The sequence below is a fragment of the Prionailurus viverrinus genome, chromosome B3 (assembly GCF_022837055.1).
Source record: "Prionailurus viverrinus isolate Anna chromosome B3, UM_Priviv_1.0, whole genome shotgun sequence".
NCBI classification, from domain to species: domain Eukaryota; kingdom Metazoa; phylum Chordata; class Mammalia; order Carnivora; family Felidae; genus Prionailurus; species Prionailurus viverrinus.
This window is the reverse complement of record NC_062566.1, coordinates 143,441,463-143,463,593: the sequence shown is the minus strand read 5'-3', so window position 1 is coordinate 143,463,593 and position 22,131 is coordinate 143,441,463. Positions and strand designations below refer to the sequence as shown.

The 22,131-nt window shown below is 45.6% G+C and overlaps 1 gene segment (V, D, J or C); it reads left to right on the top strand.

Annotated features, from left to right (window-relative positions):
- Positions 1-20,892, top strand: part of LOC125168149 (immunoglobulin heavy variable 3-23-like) — a 31,928-nt gene extending 11,036 nt beyond the window's left edge. The window contains 3 exon segments of the V gene segment in view: positions 61-371; positions 17,558-17,564; positions 20,690-20,892. Of these exon segments, the coding sequence occupies positions 61-371; positions 17,558-17,564; positions 20,690-20,892 (521 nt within the window).
- The last annotated feature ends 1,239 nt before the right edge of the window (positions 20,893-22,131 follow it).

Genomic DNA, 22,131 nt, shown 5'->3' with positions numbered 1-22,131 from the left:
GATATGAGCGAAACAGTGGATGCGTGACAGTTTCCTGACCAAGATGTCTTGTGTCTGCAGGTGTCCAGTGTGACGTGCAGCTGGTGGAGTCTGGGGGAGACCTGGTGAAGCCGGGGGGGTCCCTGAGACTCACCTGTGTGGCCTCTGGATTCACCTTCAGTAATTATGCAATGAACTGGGTCCGCCAGGCTCCAGGAAAGGGGCTGCAGTGGGTCGCAGCAATTAGTGGTAGTGGAGGTAGCACAGCCTACACAGACTCCGTGAAGGGCCGATACACCATCTCCAGAGACAACGCCAAGAACACGCTGTATCTGCAGATGAACAGCCTCAAGACCGAGGACACGGCCACATATTACTGTGTGAAAGACACAGTGAGGGGACCTCACTGGGAGCTCACACACAAACCTCCCTGCTGGAGGGGAACAGCACCACCAGGGGGCGCACACTATGCACAATTCTCCTTTGTGTTCCCAGGCGCAGGTGCAGATGGAGGTTACAGGCAGGTTTCCTGTCAGGGTCTGGGGGTTCCTGTCCACACAGCAGTTTCCCCGGGGAGCCTCCTGGTTATATGATTCTGTGTTTACATATTAACTCTCTGAATTAGCAACTGGGTAGTCATAGGGAAAGTAGACTAACATGCACAAAGACACAGTTGTTTGCATTTGCTTACTCCTGTCCTCAACATGAGTGAATTACAGATTTCCTGAGGCACAACAGCTGCACCTTTACAGGATTCCCAGATGCGCTCCCTGTGCAGCCAGGACCACAGGATCCCACAGCTACTCCTTATCCTCACCCAGCCCTTGTCCCAGTCAAACAACGTGACTCTTTCTTCATAGCCCTTTGCTACTCAGGACTTTAAATGAGCTACAGCTTTATTCAATTACTCTAAAGGAGAGACAAACAATCTCCATGTATTACTCAAGCTTCCCCTGAGGAACACAACCCAAAGGTCATTGGTTTCCATAACTAAATATGTTGAGAAGTGCCATGAGCTACTGTCACAGCAAAAGACCCAGGAAAACCAGTGATGTAATTTTTGTCTGATTCTGACTAGTGTCTAGTCTCAGAAGGTGGAGAGCTGATGATGTAACTCTCAGAAAAAGGGCCGGAGGAGACCAATATTCCAGTTCAAACAAGCACATGGGAAGTAAAAATGAGGGAAATGGGGGAAATGAAGCTGGAAAGAAGAGGAAAATTAAAATATTGCATCACAAACATACACCTAGGGAAATCAGCAACTCCATAAACTGTAATAACATTCTTTTGAAAGGAGTCCCAAAAGAATAAGAGGGAGAAAAAGGCGGATACATTTTAGCTGAGTGAATATAGTGAAAATTTCCACAAGCTGGGGAAGGAAACAGACATCCACATCCAGGAGGCAGAGAGAACACCAATTAAAATAAAAAAAAAGCAGGCCAACACTGAGACTTATCATAGGAAAATGGCAACATATCCAGATAAAGGAAAACCATAAAAGCATCAACACAAAAGAAGTTGCTAACTAACAAGGGAAGATTAAAAAAAAAAAAAAAACTATGGCATGTGTCTCTACAGAAACCTTCATGCAAGTAGGGAGTGGCATCGTATCCTCAACATGCGCAACTGAAAATGATGCAGCTAAGAATACTTTCTCCATAAGGCAGTCATTCAGATACAAGGAGTGATAGAATTTCCCAGACAAACAAAAACCAAAGAAGTTCATGGCCTCTAAATCAGCCCTGCGAGAAATTAAAGGGGACCCTTTGACTGGGAAAGGAAGACTAAAAGTAACAAAGACTAGAAATAAACAGAGAAAATCTCCAGAAACAATGACTTTGGAGGTAACACTATGGCACTAAGTTTATATCTATCAATAATTACTGTGAATGTAAATGGACAAAATGCCCAATCAACAGACATAGGATACCGGAATGGATAAAAACAAATACAAGATCCTTCTACACTGCACACGATTGACTCATTTTCAACCTAAAACACCTGTAGATTGAAAGTGAGGGGAGGGTGAACAATTTATCATACTCATGGACGTCAAAAGAAAGTTGTAGTACCACACTCATATCACACTAACTAGTTTTCAAACCAAAGTTTGTTACAAGAGATCAGGAAGGCAGTATATCATCATAAAGGGGGTCTATCCAACAAGAAGATCTGAAGCTTTAAATATTTATAACCCAAAAATGTAAGAACTGAAATATATAACTGAATTACTAAGAAAGATAAAGAAACTCATTGATAATAGACAACAGTAGTAATAGAGAACGTTAACATTCCACTTACAACAATGGAAAGACAATCTAAGCTGAAAATCAATAAGGAAACAAAGGCTTTGAAAGACACATGGACTGAATGGACTTAACAGATATATTCACAACATTCCATTCTAACGCACCAGAATACACATTCTTTCTGAGTGTGCATGAAACATTCTCCAGAACAGATCACATACTATGTCACAAATCAGCCCTCTACAAGTACAAAAACACTGAGATCATTCCATGCGTATTTTCAAACCACAACACTATGAAACTTGAAGTCGACCACAAGAAAAATTTGAGCAACACTGCCAATACATTAGGTTAAAGAACATTGTAGTAAAAGCGGAATGAGATTTTCAGGAAATTACAGAAGCAATAAAAAATACATGGAAGCAAATGAAAATGAAAACATGCCAGTTCCAAACCATCTGGATGCAGCAAAGTTGATGGAAGAGTGAAATATATAGCAGTACAGGCCAAACTCAAGAAAGAAGAAAGGTCTCAAACACACAACCACTTTACAACTAAAGGAGCTAGAAAAAGAAGAACAAATGAACCCTAAAGCCAGCAGGAAAGGGTAAACAAAAAAGATTAGAGCAGAAATAAATGATACAGAAAGAAAGAACAACAGTAGAACAGATGAATGAAACTATAAGTTGGTTTTTGTAAGAATAAATAAAAATGATAAACCCATGGGCAGACTTGGCAAAAACAAAAGAGAAGGGACGAAAGTAAATATAATCAGAATTTGAGAGGAGACATCGCGACTAACACCACAGAAATACAACTATGAGAAAATAGTTTGGAGATTTATATGCCAACAAATTGGGCAATGTGGAAGAAATGGATAAATTCCCAGAATAATGTAAACTACCTAAACTGAAAAAGGAAGAAAGAGAAAACGGGAACAAACTGATAATGAGCAAAGAAATGGAATCATTAATCAAAAATCTACTGACACACAAAAATCCAGGGCCAGATAGGTTCACAGGTGAATTCTACCAGATATTTAAGAAGAGTGTCAAATATTCGATTTAAGTAGAATAGAATATTCCTGTCTTCACAAACTGTTCCAAATAATAGAAATGGAAAGAAAACTTCCTAATTCATTCTATAAGATCAGTATGATCATGGTTCCAAACCAGATTAAACCCCACTAAAAATGAGACTTACAGGCCACTTGCCCTAATGAGCAAGAATGCAACAATTGTCAAGAGAATACTTGCAGGGGTGCCTGGGAGGCTCAGTCGGTTAAGCGTCGGACTTTGGCTCAGGTCATAATCTCGCGGTCTATGAGTTCGAGTCCTGTGTCGGGCTCTGTGCTGAGAGCTCAGAGCCTGGAGCCTGTTTCAGATTCTGTGTCTCCTTCTCTCTGACCCTGCCCCATTCATGCTCTGTCTCTCTGTCTCAAAAATAAATAAACGTTAAAAAAAAAGAAAGAGAATACTTGCAAATTGAATCCACCAATACATTAAAAGGATCCTTTAACGTGACCAGGTGGAATTTATTCCTTGGCTGTGAGCGTGGTTCAATAGTCACAAATAAATCAATGTAATACATACCATCAATCAGAGAAAGGATATGAATGATATGACCCTCTCAATAGATGCAAAAAAAATTGGCATAGTACAGCATCCTCTCTTGATAAAACCCTCAAGAAGGGGTAGAGGAAACACACCTCAACATCATAAAGTCCGTACATGAAAACCCCACAGCTAATATCCTCAGTGGGGAAAAGAAACCTTTTCCTCTACTGTCAGGAACACAAGAGGGATGTCCACTCCCATCATTCTATTTAACACAGCAGTGGAAGTCTTATCCTCAAAAACAGACAACAACAAAAAATAAACGCATTCCAGTTGGAAAAGAAGAAGTCAAACATTCCCTCTTCACAGATAACATGACACTCTATATAAAAAACTCAAGACTCCACCAAAATATTTCAAGAACTGATTCACAAATTCAGCAAAGTCACAAGATACAGTATCAACATACTGAAATCTGCTGCATTTCTACACAGCAATAATGAAGAAACAGAAACAAAAATTAAAAAAACTATCCATCCCATTTACAATTGCACCAAATATAATAGGATACCTAAAGAGTTAAAATATCTATACTCTGAAGACGCTAAAACAGTGAAAGAAACTGAGGATGACACAAAGAAATGGAAACACCTTCAATGTTCATGGATTTAAGGAGCAAGGAGTGTTGAAATGTCTATGCTACACAAAGGAACGGGAGACATCATGATTATGGATTTCATGCTATATTACAAAGCTGTACTTATCAAGACAGTAATCTACAACCACAAAACAGACACAGAGATCAAGAGAACAGAATAGTACACCCAGATATGGACTCACAAATGTATGGCCACCTCATCTTGGATGAAGTAGGAAAGACTATGTAATGGGAAAAAAAGACAGCCTTGTCAACAAAGGGTGTTGGGAAAACTGGACCAGAACATGCAGCAGAATGAAACTGAACCACTTTCTTACTCCATACACAAAAATAAATCCAAATGGGTGAAAGACCTAAATGTGAGACAGGAGACCATTAAATCCTGGAGGAGAACAGGCAGCAACCTCCTGGACTTCGGACATAGCAAATTCTTACTAGACGTGTCTCGAGAGGCAAGGGAAACAACAGCAAACTTGAACTACTGGGACCTCATCAAAATAAAAACCTTCTGCACAGCTAAAGAAACAATCAACTAATCTAAAAGGCATTCTACAGAAATTAAAAAGGTATTTGCAAGCCACATATCTGATAAAGGCTTACTATCCAAAATCTATTAAAAAAAAAACTTCTCAAACTCAACACCCAAAATACAAAGAATCCAGTGAAGAAATGGGCAGAAGACATGAGGAGATACTTTTCCAAACAAAGCATTCAGATGGCTAACTGACACACGAACATATGCTCAACATCACTCATCATCAGGGAATTACAAATCAAAACTACAATGAGAGATGCCCGCACACCTGTCAGAATGGCTACAATTAACAACGCAGGAAACAACAGATATTGATGAGGATGAGGAGAGAAGGGAAGCCTTTTATACTCTTGGTGGGAATGCAAAGTGCCTGGACCATTCCAGAAAACAGTTTAAAAACTAAAAATCAAACAACCTTACACTCCAGCATTGCTCTACTAGGAATTCATCCAAAGCATACAAAACTTCTGATTTGAGGAAGCATATGCACGCCAATGTTTACAGCAGCATTAACTATGACAGCCAAACTGAGGAAAGAGACCAAAAGTCCACCATGTGATTAATCTGCTATATGTATAGAATGGAATATTACTCAGTCACAAAAAAAAATGGAATCTTGCCATTTGCAAAGATGTTGATGCAGCTAGAGGGTATCATGCTAAGCAAAGTAAGTCAGTCAAAGATTACAAACACCATATGATTTCCTCATATGGGGAATTTAGATCTAGGGGAAGGGGAAAAAGAGCAAGAAATCATAAAAATAAACTCTAAGTTTAGAGACCAAACTGAGGGTTGCTGGAGGGCAGGTGTGTGGGGGATGGGATAATGGGTGTTGGGGATTAAGGAGGCCACGTGTCGTGATGAGTACTGGGTGTTAATGTAAGTGATGAACCAATAAATTCTACTACTGAAATTAATATTACACAATATGTTAACTAACAAATATTTAAACACAAACTTAAAAAATTTGAAAAGTGGAAAAAAGGAAGGAGAATTGTTGTCACAAATTGTCATGAACATGGAATCGAAGGTAGTGAGTCTAACGTCTTGCATTTACTCAATGTGGTAGAGTACAAATAAACCTAAGTATTCATTTGGTCAAAAACTGCACAGCACGTTGGAAAAGTATTAAGAGATGAGAAGCCTGGAAGAATTCCACAAATGCAGATATGAGCTCCCCTTGGAAGGAAGAAGAAAAATTACAGTCCCAAACACGCAAGAGTAAAATAATTTTAGGAAATGATACAAGAGCTTCAATGCGTTCTATTCATGATATGTCTAAAATTGGCAATGCAAAAAATGGATTTTGAGGGTTTCACATAGAATTGCGAAGGAAAAATTGTGTCAAGAACTCGGTTGTGTGCACAGAGCTCAACGGCTCCAGACATATAGAAAGCCTGCTACCTGAAAAGGTAAACGTGTTTTTTGACCCCAGGAGCATATCTATCAAACCTGATGAGCAGTCTGGCCAAAGAGACACAGAATGGCAACTCTTGTGAAATTTGAACTTCAATTTCATATATTTCCACATAATTTCCATATATTAGGAAAAACCATGCCACGAAAATGATTTGCCAGAGTCTATAAATTTGAAAACAAACGACAAAACTCTAAGTCACCAGAGACCAAATAGGGAACACGTCAACATTGAGAGAAACCAGAAAAAAAACAAGACTTTTAGTTACATTGTAAGTCAGGAAATCAGTGGGGTGCCTGGGTGGTTGAGTTGGTTAAGTGTCTCACTTCAGCTCAGGTCTCAATGTCACAATTTGAGGCTATGACCCCGTTGTCAGGCCCTATGCTGACAGCTCAGAACCTGTAGTCTGCTTCAGGTTCTATGTCTCCCTCTTTCTATGCTTTTCCCCGCTCACTTTCTGTCTGTCTCTCTCTCTCTCTCTCTCTCTCTCTCTCTCAAGAATAAACACTTTAGGGGCGCCTGGGTGGCGCAGTCGGTTAAGCGTCCGACTTCAGCCAGGTCACGATCTCGCGGTCCGTGAGTTCGAGCCCCGTGTCGGGCTCTGGGCTGACGGCTCAGAGCCTGGAGCCTGTTTCCGATTCTGTGTCTCCCTCTCTCTCTGCCCCTCCCCCGTTCATGCTCTGTCTCTCTCTGTCCCAATAATAAATAAACGTTGAAAAAAAAATTTAAAAAAAAAAAAAAAAAAAAAAAGAATAAACACTTTAAAAAAATATTAGTCATAAGCAATCAATCATCAAGAAAATGAAAACTATAGCTAACAACACAACACCCATAAAAAGAAATGGTATAAATAGACTTTGTGAAAATCAAATACGCTTATCTGCCCACATGAATACCAATAGTTAGATAAGTTACAGAGTAAGAGACAACATTCACAAATTGCATAACCACCAAGGGACCTGAATCTTGAATATGCTAAGAACCCTCAACAGTCAATAGGAAGAAAGGAAACAAACCTCCATAAAACAAGCACAGCCTTGTGTAGTAGACATCCTATCCTTGAGGTTATAGACACATTAGTTACGGACTGGAGAAGACTCTTCACACCATCGACTGTCAGGGAAATTCAAATCAAGAATGCAATAGATGCCCTATACACACATTCCAATGGCTCCGGAATGAAAACAACACTGACAACAACATCCAGGTGAGCATCCAGCATACGTGGGGCCTCAAACAATGCAGGAAGGATTGACAAATAAACACCAGCTCTGGAAAACCGTTGGCTGTTGCTTATGAAATTATACACGGATGACATAAAAAGGAACCTAGAAATACCACTCACAAGTATTTTTCCCTGAAGAATGAAATCCCATGCTCAGAAAATAAATGGTGTGTAAATATTTATAGCATCTTTCTTAGTGTTAGAAGCTCAGAATAAGGCAAAAGAGTTTCTAAATATAAAGGAATAAACCAACTACGAAACTTCCATCAATGGGATGCTTTGCCAGAGAAATGTGACACTACTGATGCACACCTGAAACCAGGTGAAACTCAAAGACATGAAGTGGAGAGAAGGGCGGTAGTCCCATAATTACAGAGGTGGTGTGACCTGGGACATTCACACAGCCAGACCATGGTGACAGTGGTTTGGTTGGGCATTCCTTATCTCTTTCTTTCCCAAACCACATGATGAGATACTCTGCTTCATTTGAGAGCACTCCTATGTTCAACCACCCTCTGATGTATGGAGTCTCCACAGACTGAACCCTACAACCTCGGACTCCTCTGAATGGAGAGTTGTTGAGGCCATAGTCTGATATGTGTTCTGACAGGAGCTGTTCCTTCCACTGTCCCTGGTTCTGGCTCTCTCCTGCAGGTGAGGGGGAGTAGGTTAGGAATCTTCCACTGAAACCATCTGTCTCCTGCACCTGCCTCTCCCACAACATGAGGCCCAGACCTTCTTCCTCACAATTAGCTGCAAATGAAGTCAGTTCTATAGGAACAGATTTGCTCCTTGATTTAGATGATTGCTCCATCTCCCCCTTACCCTGGGCAATACTCTGGGCAAAGGTCTGCAGTTGCAGGGCATGTTGGGGACAAACAGGATTCGAAACAGTTTGGAAACTGAGGGCTCTGTTTAGGGGTGGCTGGCAGCTTCACTGCCTTGTGGCTTGCTTGTCCTGGTGGCATGAGACTCCTGCCATACAAGTCAGGTCTGGCGTGATCAGGTTCCCAGCATCCCTAGTGGACTGTGCCCAGGGCAGAGCTTCCTTCCTGGGAGTGGGGCTGCCAACAATGAGTGAGTCGCACATCTCAGTGGCACCTGCTGGGGCTTGGCCTCAACAGCAAACAGCTTAGGGTCACTGACATCCTGTCTCTCTGGGAAAGAGTCCTCTGAACAGGAGCTGGTCACCGGGAACCCTGTGTATTGGTTACAACAGTCTGGAGGGGAGGTTGCAGCCAGGCTCAGTGGCACATGCCTATAGTCCCAGTTACTTGCACTGGAGTTTCTACTTGCTGATCTGGGGTGGGAAAGGAAAAGAACCTACCTTAGTTCAAATATTCTAGGTATTCTTTCTGGTAGTATATTTTCTGCAATAAATGCTTCTTCATGGGTTGTATGCCAACTTGGCCATTTGCAGGCACTATAAATACATTATTTGAGTTTTTCTTCAAATTCCAGTCAGTTAACATGCAATGTAATACTAGTTTCAGGTGTAAAATATAGTGATTCAACATTGCAATACAGCACCCACTGTTCATTATGAGCGATCCCCTTAATCCCCATCAACTACCTCCCCATCCCTCCACCCACCCTCCCCAGGGTAACCATCAGTTTTTCCCCTATAGTTTAGTATCTGTTTCGTGGTGCTTACGTGCTTCCATGGGTTAGGCCCACCACTCTTGATCTGGGCTCTTGTCTTGATCTCATCATTCCTGAGATCGAGCCCCACTTTGGTTTCTGCACTGACAGCACGACATTTCCTTGGGATTCTCTTCCCATCTGCCTCTGCCCCACCTCCCATTCTCTTTCTAAATAAGTAAGTGAACATTGAAAAAATCGCCTATTTATTGGTTTGTCTCTTCTCCCTTATTTGTCCATTTGCCCATTTGTTGTTTCTTAAATTCTACATATGGATGAAATCATATATTTGTCTTTCTCTGACTTATTTCAGTAAATATAACACTCTCTAGGCCCATCCCTGTCCTTACAAATAGCTAATGTCATTCCTTTTACGGCTGAGAAATATTCCAGTGTGCATGGACGGGGTTATGTAGATATACCACCCCATTCTATACCCATTCATCAATCAATGCATGCTTGGGCTGGGTTGTTTCCATAGCTGGGCTGTTTGTGACATAGCTGCTATAAACATAGAGGTACAATTCCCTTCAATTAGTATTTTTGTATCCTTTGGGTAAGTACCTAGTAGTGCATTTGTTCTATCGTAACGTAGTTGTATTTTTAGCTTTAAGGAACCTACATGCGGTTTTCCATAGTGGCTATGCAGTGTGCATTCCCACCAGCACCTCGAAAAGGATCCTCTTTCTCTGCATCCTCACCAACACCTGTTGTTTCTTGTGCTGTTGAGTTTAGCCTTTCTGACCAGTGTGAGTTGATATTTCATTGTAGTTTGGATTTATATTTCCCTGATGAGGAGTGATGTTGACCATCTTTTCATGTGTTTATTGACAATCTGTAGGTCACATTTGGGAAAATGCTTATTCATGTCTCCTGGCCATTTTTTAATAGCATTATACAGTTCTGGAATTGAATTTTATACCATATATAGAAAACCTGAAAGACTCCAGCAAAAAAAAAAACCCAGCTAGAACTGGTACAATAAACCTGTAAATTTGTAGCATACAAAATCAACATATAGAAATTTGTTACATTTGTAGACACCAATAATGAAGCAGGAGAAAGAGAAATCAAGGAATCAATCCCATTTAAAATTACACCAAAAATCATAATATACTAGAAATAAACCTAAGTAAAGAGGTAAAAGATCTGTACTCTAAAAGTCTGGGACATTTATGGAAGAAATTGAAGAAAACACAAAGAAATGGAAAAATATTCCATGCACATGGATTAAAAGAAAAATCATTGTTAAATGATAATACTATCCAAAGCAATCTAGACATTCAATGCAAATAATTCAATTTCCTGTCAAATAATACCAGCATTTTTCACAGAGCTAGAACAAATAACTCTAAAATTATCATGGAACCACCCAAGACCCCAAATAACCAAAGATCTTGAAAAAGAAAAAAACCTGGAGGCATCACAATTCTGGATATCAAGCTATATTACAATGCTGTAGTCATCAAGACAGGATGATACTGGCAAAAAAAAAACAACATAGATTAATGGAAAAGATTAGAAAATCCTGAAATGGACACATCACTATATGATCAACTAATCTTTGACAGAGCAGGAAAGACTATCAAATGGAAAAAGTCCCTTCAACAACTGGTGTTGGGAAAACTGGACAGCATCGTGAACTTGTAATGAACCTGGACCAGTTTCTTACAGTACACACAAAAATAAATACAAATTGAATGAAAGACCTAAATGTGAGACAGAAAACCATCAAAATCCTAGAGGAGAACACAGGCACCAACCTCTTTGACCTTGGCCAGAACAATTTCTTACTAGACATGTCCCCAGAGGCTTGGGAAACAATAGCAAAAATAAACTATTGGGATCTCATCAAGATAAAAAGCTTCTGCACAGCAAAGAACAAATCAACAAAACTAAAAGGCCACTGACAAAATGGAGGGGAGGTATTTGTATGACATCTCAGATAAAGGGTTAGTATCCAAAATCTATAAAGAACTTACCAAACTCAACACTCAAAAGACAAATAATCCAGTGAAGAAATGGGCAGAAGACATGAATACATATTTTTCCAAAGAAGACATCCAGGTGGCAAAAAGACACGAATTAAGATGCTCAACAACACTCTTCATCAGTGAAATATAAATCAAAACCACAATGAGATACCAACTCACACCTGTCACAATGACTAAAATTAACAATTCAGAAAACAAAAAATGTCAGCAAGGATGCAGAGAAAGCGAAACCCTTTCGCACTGTTGATGGTAATGCAAATTGGCGCAGCCACTCTGGAAAACAGTGTGGAGATTCCTCAAAAAATGAAAAACGGAACTATCCTGTGATCAAGCAATTGCATTTATCCAAGGATACCAAAGGTATCCAAAGGATACCAAAATGCTGATTCGAAGGGGCACATGCATCCCAATCTTTATGGCAGCCTTATCAACAAAAAACAAATTGTGGAACAGCCCAAATATTCATCAACACATGAATGCATAAAGAACAGGTGGTAAACATATACACTGCAATATTACTTAGCCATCAAAAAGAATGACATCTTGCCAAGTACAATAATGTGGATGGAACTACAGTGGATTATGCTAAGTGGAACAAGTCAGTCAGAAAAAGTCAAAATCCTATGATTTCACACATTAGTGGAATAGAAGAAACACAACATACGTAAAGGAAAACTAAAATAAATCAAAACAGAGAGGGAGGAAACCAGAAGACACTCTTATACAGAGAACAAACTGAGGGGAAGTGGGGGAGGTGGGCTAAATGGCATGTGGCCATTAAGGAGGGCACTGGTTGAAATGAGAACTGGGTGTTATATGTATGCGATGGTTCTCTAAATTCTACCCCTAAAATCAGTACTACACTGTATGGTAGCACTCTTGAGTTTACATTAATGTAATACAAGAAAATTATATATAGAGAGAGACTACCTCAAAATAGCAAGCTTCTGCATAGTGAAGGAAGCAACCAACAAAACAAAAAAGCAACCTATGGAATGGAAGAAGATATCTGTAAATGAAATATCACCAGGGTTAGTTTCCAAAATGTATAAGTTTTTTTAAATTGTTTTCAAATTATCAGTAGAGAGTGTGTCCATGCAGTTCAGCACACTGTTGTGTGAGAAGCAAAACTCATGTCTTCCACTTTTATATTGTGGTAAGTTCTCACTGATCATGAGACCCACACTCTTCACAAAATTTGAACCATATATTACAGTATTGTTAATTACAGAGGTAATGATGTGGAGACCCCTCTGGAACTTAATCATCTTGCATAACAAAAAATCATAGCCCTTGAGATCTACTCTTCATTGACCCTCCCTGCCAGGCCCTGGAAACTGCCGTTTCACTCTCCATTTCATTGTTATCAAAACCCAAATTCAGCTGCCTGTTGCTGGAAAGGTCAATGTTCAAAGTTTTAGTTTTGGTGGGAAAGTAATTTGAGCTATATTCAGAAGGCCAGCCACTGGGGAAAAGGCAAACTCTTATCCAAATGCCAACTCTGAGGTTTTTCCCTGACCCAGGGCGTTTTAAAGCAGTAGAGGGTACTTAATCAAGCAAGGGAGTGCCAAGGTCAATACCATCTTTTGATCATGGGCAGACTCCATGGTACAAGCTGCCAAAGTAACCTCAACTTCCCTGCATCTCCAGCTGAAGAGGGAACCAAACTACATGGGAGGAGACTGCCAGAGGCCAGGAAACAACCACCATAAGGGATTAGAGGAGAAAACCCCTGGGGCTCACACATGGTCACCAGTACTTTCTGTTCTCCCCAGCTGGCATAAGAAAATACTAAAATACAACCTTGTAGTTCACCAATCATCACTCAGAATACTGAGAAATGATTTCCTCAGTGAACTCAGAGGAACCTTCAAAGCAACAACCAAAAGGATCAAATGGCTTGCAAACTAATAGCCAAGGAGAATAAGACACACAAAACTACAAAGCGATTTTTTGCATCACCCATAAAGGTAAAATTGACAATGTTTACCTCCACATCACAAGGAAGCAAAGGCAGTGGTCTCTGAAATGAGAAAAGTAGTCATCCAAAGAAAGTGACCCAGCAGTACCACAGGGCATGGAATTGGTAGAGAAGTTCAGGGTGTTATAACTGCATAGCCCATATGCAAGTAGCTGGAGGAAAGATTGAAGGTGTTGACTAGAGCCATGCCTCTGGGTCCAAATCCCTACCCTTGTCCATGTGACCCCGTTTGACCATGGCCCACCTGCCCCTCCCACATCCACCCCAGCTGAACTGATGTGCAGGGTTACCCAATGCCACACCCTGGGACTGTTGCCGAACCCCACAGGTGGCTCCCAGGTGCAGGGTGCTGGCCACCTGGCACAGCCCTCTGTTCTGTCTGATGGTCTAGACCTGGCTTTGCTGAGGATCCTCCATTTATCCATTCTCACTGGCAGATGTCCCTGAGCAGGGGCATGAGGCTGGCAGAGGGCCAGGTCACCCTGAGGGCACCCCTCTTGCTGTTTGCACTCTGGGCAGTGCTGGCTCCTGTGCAGGGTTCTCAAGGGCATCCCTCATGGTGCTACACCTCCTCTGAGGTGGTAATTCCCAAGAAGGAGCCGCACCACAGCCAAGGCATTCAGATGCCAGGCTGTCTGTCCTATAGCCTGCATTTTGGGGGCAAGAGACATGTTATGCACATGCAGCACAAGAAACTCTTTTGGTCCAGACTCTGCTGATGATGACTCAGGATGCTCAGGGAGCCTTGCAGGTGGACTACCCTTTCATGCCTCCAGACAGTTACTACCTCGGCTACCTGGAGGAGATTCCTCTTTCCATGGTCACAATTGACACAGGCTATGGCAGCCTTGAAGATATCATGAAGTTGGATTAACTGCCTATGCAATGAGACCCCTCGGTGATTTCCAATGGTTTGAACACTTTGTTTCTCAGAGAGTTGCAGACATCTGTGCAATGGGACCTACTTATAACCAAAGATATAAGGAGGACAGGGGACCCCCTGTTCCTCAAGGAAATGCCAGTGCAGCCCCAAGGATCTCTAGTAAGTTCTGTTCATCCCATCACAGAATTTTCAAAGGACTTGCTCTCAGTTTCAAAACAATGTATAGTGTGTTAACCCCGTGGAAATGAGTGCCCAATTCCTAATAAGGCTAGTTAGCTTAATTGAGTCAATATTTCATGGTATTGATGTAAGTTATTGGATTCATAGTCATTTATAATGAGAGACATCAAGCTCACACGGGAATTATGTGTTGCATCAGAGTCCTTTTTTCTCTTCAATAGTATGAGTCAAAGTTTTTCGATTTCTTAAAACACATTCACCCTTAATGTGATTTGAGATGGGCCCCATGAGGTTCATTGCACTCCAGTTGTGTATTCTATATGCCATCCACCAATGGGTTATATGCCATCATTCTGGGTTATTTACGCTGACATTATTTACTCTTGTCTGTCATAGCAACACATCAGATTGCAAGAAATTGTGGCTTGTGCATTGACACTGATGAATGTGTTTGCCAAAACGGTCCAGCTGCCATAGGACCCAATTAACTGGTATAACGGAAGCTTTCAGTAACTGTTCCTTCATTATAATGAATTGTGGAACAGGCAAGTGCAGGTTCAACACTGAAATGGTGCATGTAAATAAAAGCCTGACCCACTATCATTATGGAAACTACATAGTGGATCCAGGCAAGCAGTGTGACTGCGGCTCATTCAACCATTGCTACAGCAATCTAGGCTGTATGCATGATTGTATCTGAACCCCTGGGGGCAAATGTAATACAGGCAGATGCTATACAGACTGAGCCAACTCCGCTGCTTGGACACTCTGCAGAACAATCCAAAATATATGTGATCTTCCAGAGTCCTGCCATGGGGTGACCTTGGCGTACCCTGATGACTTCCATATGCAAGATGGAACTGCGTGCACTGAAGAGGGCTGCTGCTATCATGGAAACTGCACCGACCGCACTATGCACTGTCAAGAAATCTTTGCAAAAATTCTGGAAAGGTGAAGATGTCTGCTAGACCATAAATCAAAAAAGCAGCCGATATGGACACTGCAGACGACCCCGGGGAATTCAACGCTGAACCTGTTCCCATACAGGCGTGCCGTGTGGTAGGCTGCAGTGTAGGAATGTCACACATCTCCCTCAGCTGCAAGAGCATGTTGGATTCCATCTGTCTGAGATCCTGGGTTCTGATGTTTGGGGCTGGATTCACATCGTAGCACAGGAACAACCCAGATTGGTCATGAGAGAACTGGTACTTCCTGTGCTTCTGGAAAGTTCTGTCAGTATACCTACTGCACTGGCAGTGTGGCTCAGCTGAATTATGACTGTATCCCAGAGACATGCAGTCACAGAGGGATGTGCAACCATAACAGGAACTGCCACTGCCACATAAGCTGGGATCCTCCATGGTGCACGGACAAGGCACTGGTGGGAGCACAGACAGTGGACACCTCCAAGAAGAATTCAGTGAGCAAAGTCATGAAACCATGGTATATCTCAGAGTGGTTTTTGGTCACATTTATGTCATAAGCGCTACATTCCTCTTTGGTGTTGCCATAAATATCAGAACTATAAACACAGAGAAAGTTAAGGAAGAGATTTTTGGAGAAGACAATCCATAGTTTAGCCTCCAGACCCCTGAACAACTATAGACAATGCACCTGGTGCATCTGTAAACATACAGTAATGAGGCGGCACAGCTGACATCCACGTTTCCAAGGGTCCCTGGGAGACACAGGGGTCCTCAGGCACATCACAGCTCTGACAACAGGTCTCTCATGGGTCACCGACCAGCACTCTGAAATAAAACTTGAAAACTGCATGCTTGTAGCCTTTATGTAGTTTTTGAGCCAGTAAGAGCCCAAACTGAGCCTTAGTTTCTGGGAAGAGAACCTGAGGGTGCAGCTGTGTCTTGAGCAGAAGTGTCTGGTTCCAGAATTAAGAGAAGTTGACACAAGGTCTTTTATGGGTAACTTCATGAGTTTTCTCCAAAACCGCGCTCTTGTGCACTGAACATTTTCTCATTCTCCAGGTAATCTGTCTTCCCCCAGTCCCAACGTGGGTTCAGGATAATAGAGGGCTACCACCACCCATACTGCCTGCCCCAAACTGGGGTGTCTTTGGGCTGTGAGGGAAAGGGACTGGCATTAGGTTCCACCTAGCGCAAGCTGTGCCTCCCTGGAGACAAAATTTCCAAATGTGGGAGACTGAGACCATGAGGCTGAAAGGAGCACCCAATGAAATCAAGCAGAAAGGTAGGCACAAGTGCCTATGGATGACTCTGGCATCTGGAGGGAGTTCGTTGAACGTGAATCCCTGCTCTCTTTCTCTTGCCTACTTTTCAGTGAGTTTAACTGTAGATAAGAATCTGCCTAGGATACCCACTTTGGTTTTCCAAGCACCTTCTAGAATAACACAGAGGTGAGCCTGTGAAAGTTAGCCAATTCAGCCCCATCCGCTCCCAAGAAATCCTGTACTTGCTACCCTGTTTTCTATGTCCTGATCATTGGGAATGTCGGATGGAGGCCTGCCCTTCCCTGGGTCCTTGTGCCCTCTTGTTCTTGGCTCTGTAAGTCATAAATCCTGTGCTTCCATTTCCTTTGTTGGGGGTGTACTGAAACCCCACCTTCAGTCACAAGGGGCCCAAACATCTCATGTACCCCAAGCGAGAGCTCAGATGCCTAGAGAGCTGCCTGTCACCCCCTGTGACTTGCTGTTGCCACTTCCTTCAGCAGGTCACAGTCTACATGTTCTTAATTCAGTACAGAAGCTGAAGTCCCACAATACATTTATCCCCAAGGATGGGAATGGGAGCCTAGCTGATGCCCCCCTACAATGCCTTAGACCTAAGAATGGCTCACTCATTCCTCACCCTCATGTCTCAGCTGCTGTGGGAAGGAGCTGGTGCTTGCTGGTGGTCTGTAGCTTTGATTTGGGCTTATGCCAGGTGTTGCCAGAAACCCTCACCCTAAATTATCAGTGCTATAAAAGGTCAGACTCCCTGCAGAGACCAACAAGCAGGCACCGGTCTGGGGGTGCAGGGGTGTGTATTTCCTATTTATCTCCAAAGGAGGTGGGCACCGAGAACAGTGTTCCTAGATTAGTGTCGAAGAAGACGCCAGCTGCTTGGTCCACTGTGTTGCAGCCAGCACCATGGTGTTGTGCTTGATTAACCAGCCCTAGCTAGGGATGGAGGCAAATCTACAAGGAGCATCAAGGCACCCAGGGTGGAGGACTTGGCCAAGGCAAGCTCCTCTTAGTGGATGCAAACCTCACTGCTGTCGCCAATGGCTCCCCACCTGTCAGGTATTGGGTGGGACACCTCAGTGTGGGAGGCCACAGAACACGACTCTGGGAAGAAATAACTTCTATCCCAGATTTTCCCTGTCACGATCCACTACACCTACATGTCCAAGGACCAGCGTGAGAGACAGAAATGGTGACAGGCACCATACCATCATGGAAATGCAAGGCTTCCTAGAATCATTTGTCCAAAGGGAGGGAGACAAGGACATTGATTGGCTTTTGTGGTCTTCGTCATTGGCTCCGAGCTATTGCTTACAGCACTTGACATGCTGCAGCTGACTGGATTGGTCCAAGACCGCCAAAGTCATCATTCACTGAAAAACTCAAAGTATCCACAGCCTGTTTACAGAGACACCCTAGAGGAGCCTCCAGACTTTTCACTCTATCAAAAGACCATGACAAGCACGCCAAGGCACAGGGCAGGAGACACAGACAAAATAAAAGGGGGGAAGGCTCTGAGGAAGACGCTCCCCAAGCCCCCAGAGCCCACAGAGGTAGGAAGAAAGAAGCTCTGATTCCTGGGACTTGGATTTTTGTGGCATGGCAGCACAGGCCCACTGGGAGAGGTCAAGCCCAGGTGACGCCATCCAACTCTAAGATAGACTGGGGACAACTCAAAGAGTGTGGGGTTTTTGTTTTTTGTTTTTGCCTTGTGTCATGCGCCCAGATCCTTGACCATTTCCAACCTGGAGGGCAGGCCCTTGACAACACAATCTAAGGAGTTCTTCATGAAGGACCACTCTGATCTTAAGTCTGTGCCATTACATTCACAGTGGTGGAACAGGGTGACATAGGTTCCTGTCCACGTGACAAGAACCTGATCTCAGGACCCACTGTGGAGACTTCTGGCGGAGGAGGGCCCGCGTCCACACCGACCAGAACTGGTTTCGTCAGGACCCGCTGTGAAGGATTCAAGAGGACTAGGGCACACGTCCAAACCCAGAAGAACCTGGTCTCCACAGGACCCCCTGCGGAGGATTCGGGAGGACTAGGGCCTGTGTCCATGCTGACAAGAACCCGGTCTCCACAGGACATGCTGAGGAGGATTCGGGAAGACGAGGACCCGCATTCCAACCGACAAGAACCCAGTCTCCTCAGGACACGCTGTGGAGACTTCGGGGAGACGAGGGCCCATGTCCACACCAACAAGAACCCGGATTCATCAGGACCCGCTGTGGAGACTTCGGGTGGACGAGTGCCCACGTCCACACAGTCAAGAACCCGGTCCTCTCAGGAAACGCTGTGGAGGATTCAGGGACACGTGGCCCCGCGTCCACAGGGACAAGAATCGGTCTCCTCAGGACCCACTGTGGAGACTTCGGGTGGACGAGTGCCCACGTCCACACGGACAAGAACCCGATCCTCTCAGACCCGCTGTGGAGGATTCAGGGGCACGTGGTCCCGCGTCCACAAGGACAAGAACCCGGTCTCCTCAGGACCTGCTGTGGAGGATTCAGGGGGACGTGGCCCCGCGACCACACGGACAAGAACCCGGTCTCCTCAGGACACGCTGTAGAGGATTCGGGGGACATGGCCCCGCGTCCACACGGACAAGAACCAGGTCTCCTCAGGACCGACTGTGGAGGATTCAGGGGGACGTGGCCCTGCGTCCACACAGACAAGAAACCGGTGTCCTCACGACCCGCTGTGGATATTTCGGGTGGACGAGGGCCCGTGTCCACACGGACAAGAACCCGGTCTCCTCAGGACCCGCTGTGGAGTATTCAGGGGCACGTGGCCCCACGTCCACACGGACAAGAACCCGGTCTCCTCAGGACCCACTGTGGAGGATTCATGGGGACGAGTGCCCACGTCCACACGGACAAGAACCCAGTCTCCTCAGGACCCACTGTGGAGGATTCAGGGGGTCGTGGCCCTGCGTCCACACGGACAAGAACCCGGTCTCCTCAGGACCCGCTGTGGAGGATTCAGGGGGACGTGGCCCCGCGTCCACAGAGACAAGAACCCGGTGTACTCACGACCCGCTGTGGAGGATTCACGGGCACATGGCCCCGCGTCCACACAGACAAGAACCCGGCTCCTCAGGACCGGCTGTGGAGGATTCAGGGGCACCTGGCCCCGCGTCCACACGGACAAGAACCCGGTCTCCTCACGACCCGCTGTGGAGGATTCAGGGACACGTGGCCCCGCGTCCACAGGGACAAGAACCCGGTCTCCTCAGGACCTGCTATGAAGACTTCGGGGAAACGAGGGCCCGTGTCCACACCGACAAGAACCCGGTCTCCTCAAGACCCGCTGTGGAGACTTCTGGTTGACGAGTACCCACGTCCACACGGACAAAACCCGGTCTCCTCAGGTCCCGCTGTGGAGGATTCAGGGGCACGTGGCCCCGCGTCCACACGGACAAGAACCCGGTCTCCTCACGTCCCGCCAAGGCAGGAGCAGGTGAGGAGAAAGCCAGGCCCCGGGAGGAGGAGCTTCCGGAACCTGGAGGCTGAGGGCGGCGGTGTTCCCCAGACCCTGGGGGGAAAGGACCCTGCGCGGCGTCGTGCGCGGTGACACCGTGTCCCCCGCGGGGCATACCTCACCGGCGCCGGGCGGCGGGGCCGCGCGGCCGTGTTCCTGCTCCGCGCCCACTCGGTTCCCGCCGCTTCCTCATGCGGTTCGCGGTCCAGGAGCGGGGTCCCCTGGCGGAGCTTGCACTCCCGCCGCTCTGGCCTCGCGGGTCCCTTCAGCCTCCGCGCGGGGCGGCGTGTCCCTCCCGAGTCTGCGACGGCGCCGTGGGGAGTTCGGTGCGACACCCCGGAGCTGCAGGTCGCTCCGGGCAGGACAGACGTGCTCACGGGGTCGGTTCCTCCGCGGCCAGGAGCACAGAGCCGCTCTCCGCCCCCGTGCGTCTTCCTCCGTTTCTGTCCCCAGCGCCCTGTCCTGGGACAGCAGGCCTGCCACCTCCTTGCTCAGATTTCCTCTGGGGCACGTCGTTCCTTCTGCGGCGGTTGTAAATGGCACCGTCTCTTCCTTTCTCTTTCCGACGGGTCGTCAGGAGCGTGCAGACGTGCACGTGGTGTGTGCGTGCTGATCTCCTATCCCGCGAGTGTCCTCGTTTATCCTTCCGTTGTCCTTGGAAACAACGCCGCCAGTTACGTTACCAGCAAAAGTGGGTTTATTCAGGAGTAGCGGCGAATTGCCATCGGGGCCCAGCAAGTTGTGGCAGAACCGCGGCCAGGTGGGGAGCACACGGAGAGGAACGCTGTTTCCGGAGAAGAGGAAGTTGGGAGGGTGGTTTTGAAGCGAGGTCCGCAGGAGGAAAGCAGGGCTGCAGGGCGAGCAGGCGCCTCCCGGGCCCGGCTGCAGGCGCGGTGGGTTTCCTGTAGGGGCCGCAGGGCACCGCTTCCCCTGGCGGGCCCTGAGCCTGGGGCTTCTCTCCGCGGAGGGTTCTAATCTTCGATCTGTAGTGGTGGGTTGTTCCGGAGCCTGACCCTGGGTGCTGGGCTCTGCCTTCCAGCCTCCCCTCCCCGCCTCCCGAGTCGGAGTCCACTTCGGTGAGATGTCCCTTCATTGGTTTTCGCAGTTCTAACAGCCTATTAGTGGCGTCTTGTGGACAACCGGAATTCCAAATCCCACTGCTTCCGCTGCACCCAAGACACGTGGCCACCAATTGAACCCTCCCACCTGCCTCTGGCTCACGTGCTGCCTCCTGCAGGGCCCGTGGCCTCTCCGCCTGGGTGAGCTAGGTCTGGGCGTGGGCCTACGTCACAGCGTTTGACCCCTCTCTTGCTTCTGTCATGCGGGGCTGACAAGGTTGTTTGGAGGAGTACCTTACTCTGTGATTTCAGACGTGCAGTGAACGTGTCACGGCAGCGCAAATACACTTTACCTGGACGCTCGTTTCTTTACCGCGTTTGCCACTTCACATGAGATACTTTGGTGCGTTTTAACCCAAACGGGGACGCCCTCCCGAGAAACCACCACAGAACCCCAAATGAGGAAATCCCTGCGTTTCCACCTTAGAACCCAGACCACAGACCCACTTCAAGTGTCCCCACCTGCCCCACTGTGAAATGTCTTTTCCCATTCTGATCTGGTTTCTTTTGGGGAAGTGCTCCTGAGATGTTCCCCTATCTGTGTAACCTGGGGGATTTAAAGAGCAAGGTGGTTCCTGGGGCGCCTGGGGTCTCAGTCTGCTAAAGGCCTAGTTCACTTCAGGTCATGATCTCCAATTGATGGGTTCCAGCGCCTGCTTTGTGCTCTGTGCTAACAGCTCAGAGCCTGCAGATTGCTTCAGATTGTGTGTCTCCCTCTTGCTCTGCCCCTCCCGCTATCATGACCTGTCTCTGTCTCTCTTTTTCAACAATAAATAATAAATGTTAAAAAAAAAAAAGAGAGCAAGATGGTTCCTGATGGCCTTTTCTGGATGGCTTCTGCCACTGAGGATGTTTTCTGCATTGACCCATGTGTGACGTGTATCAGTCCTTCATTTTTAAATTCTGATTAAATGTACGTAACATAACATTTACCACATAAGTCACTTTAAGCATACAGTTGTCTGGCATTAACTGCATTCACACTGTTGTACATCCATCTCCAGAACGTTGTCATGTTCCCCGAGGGAA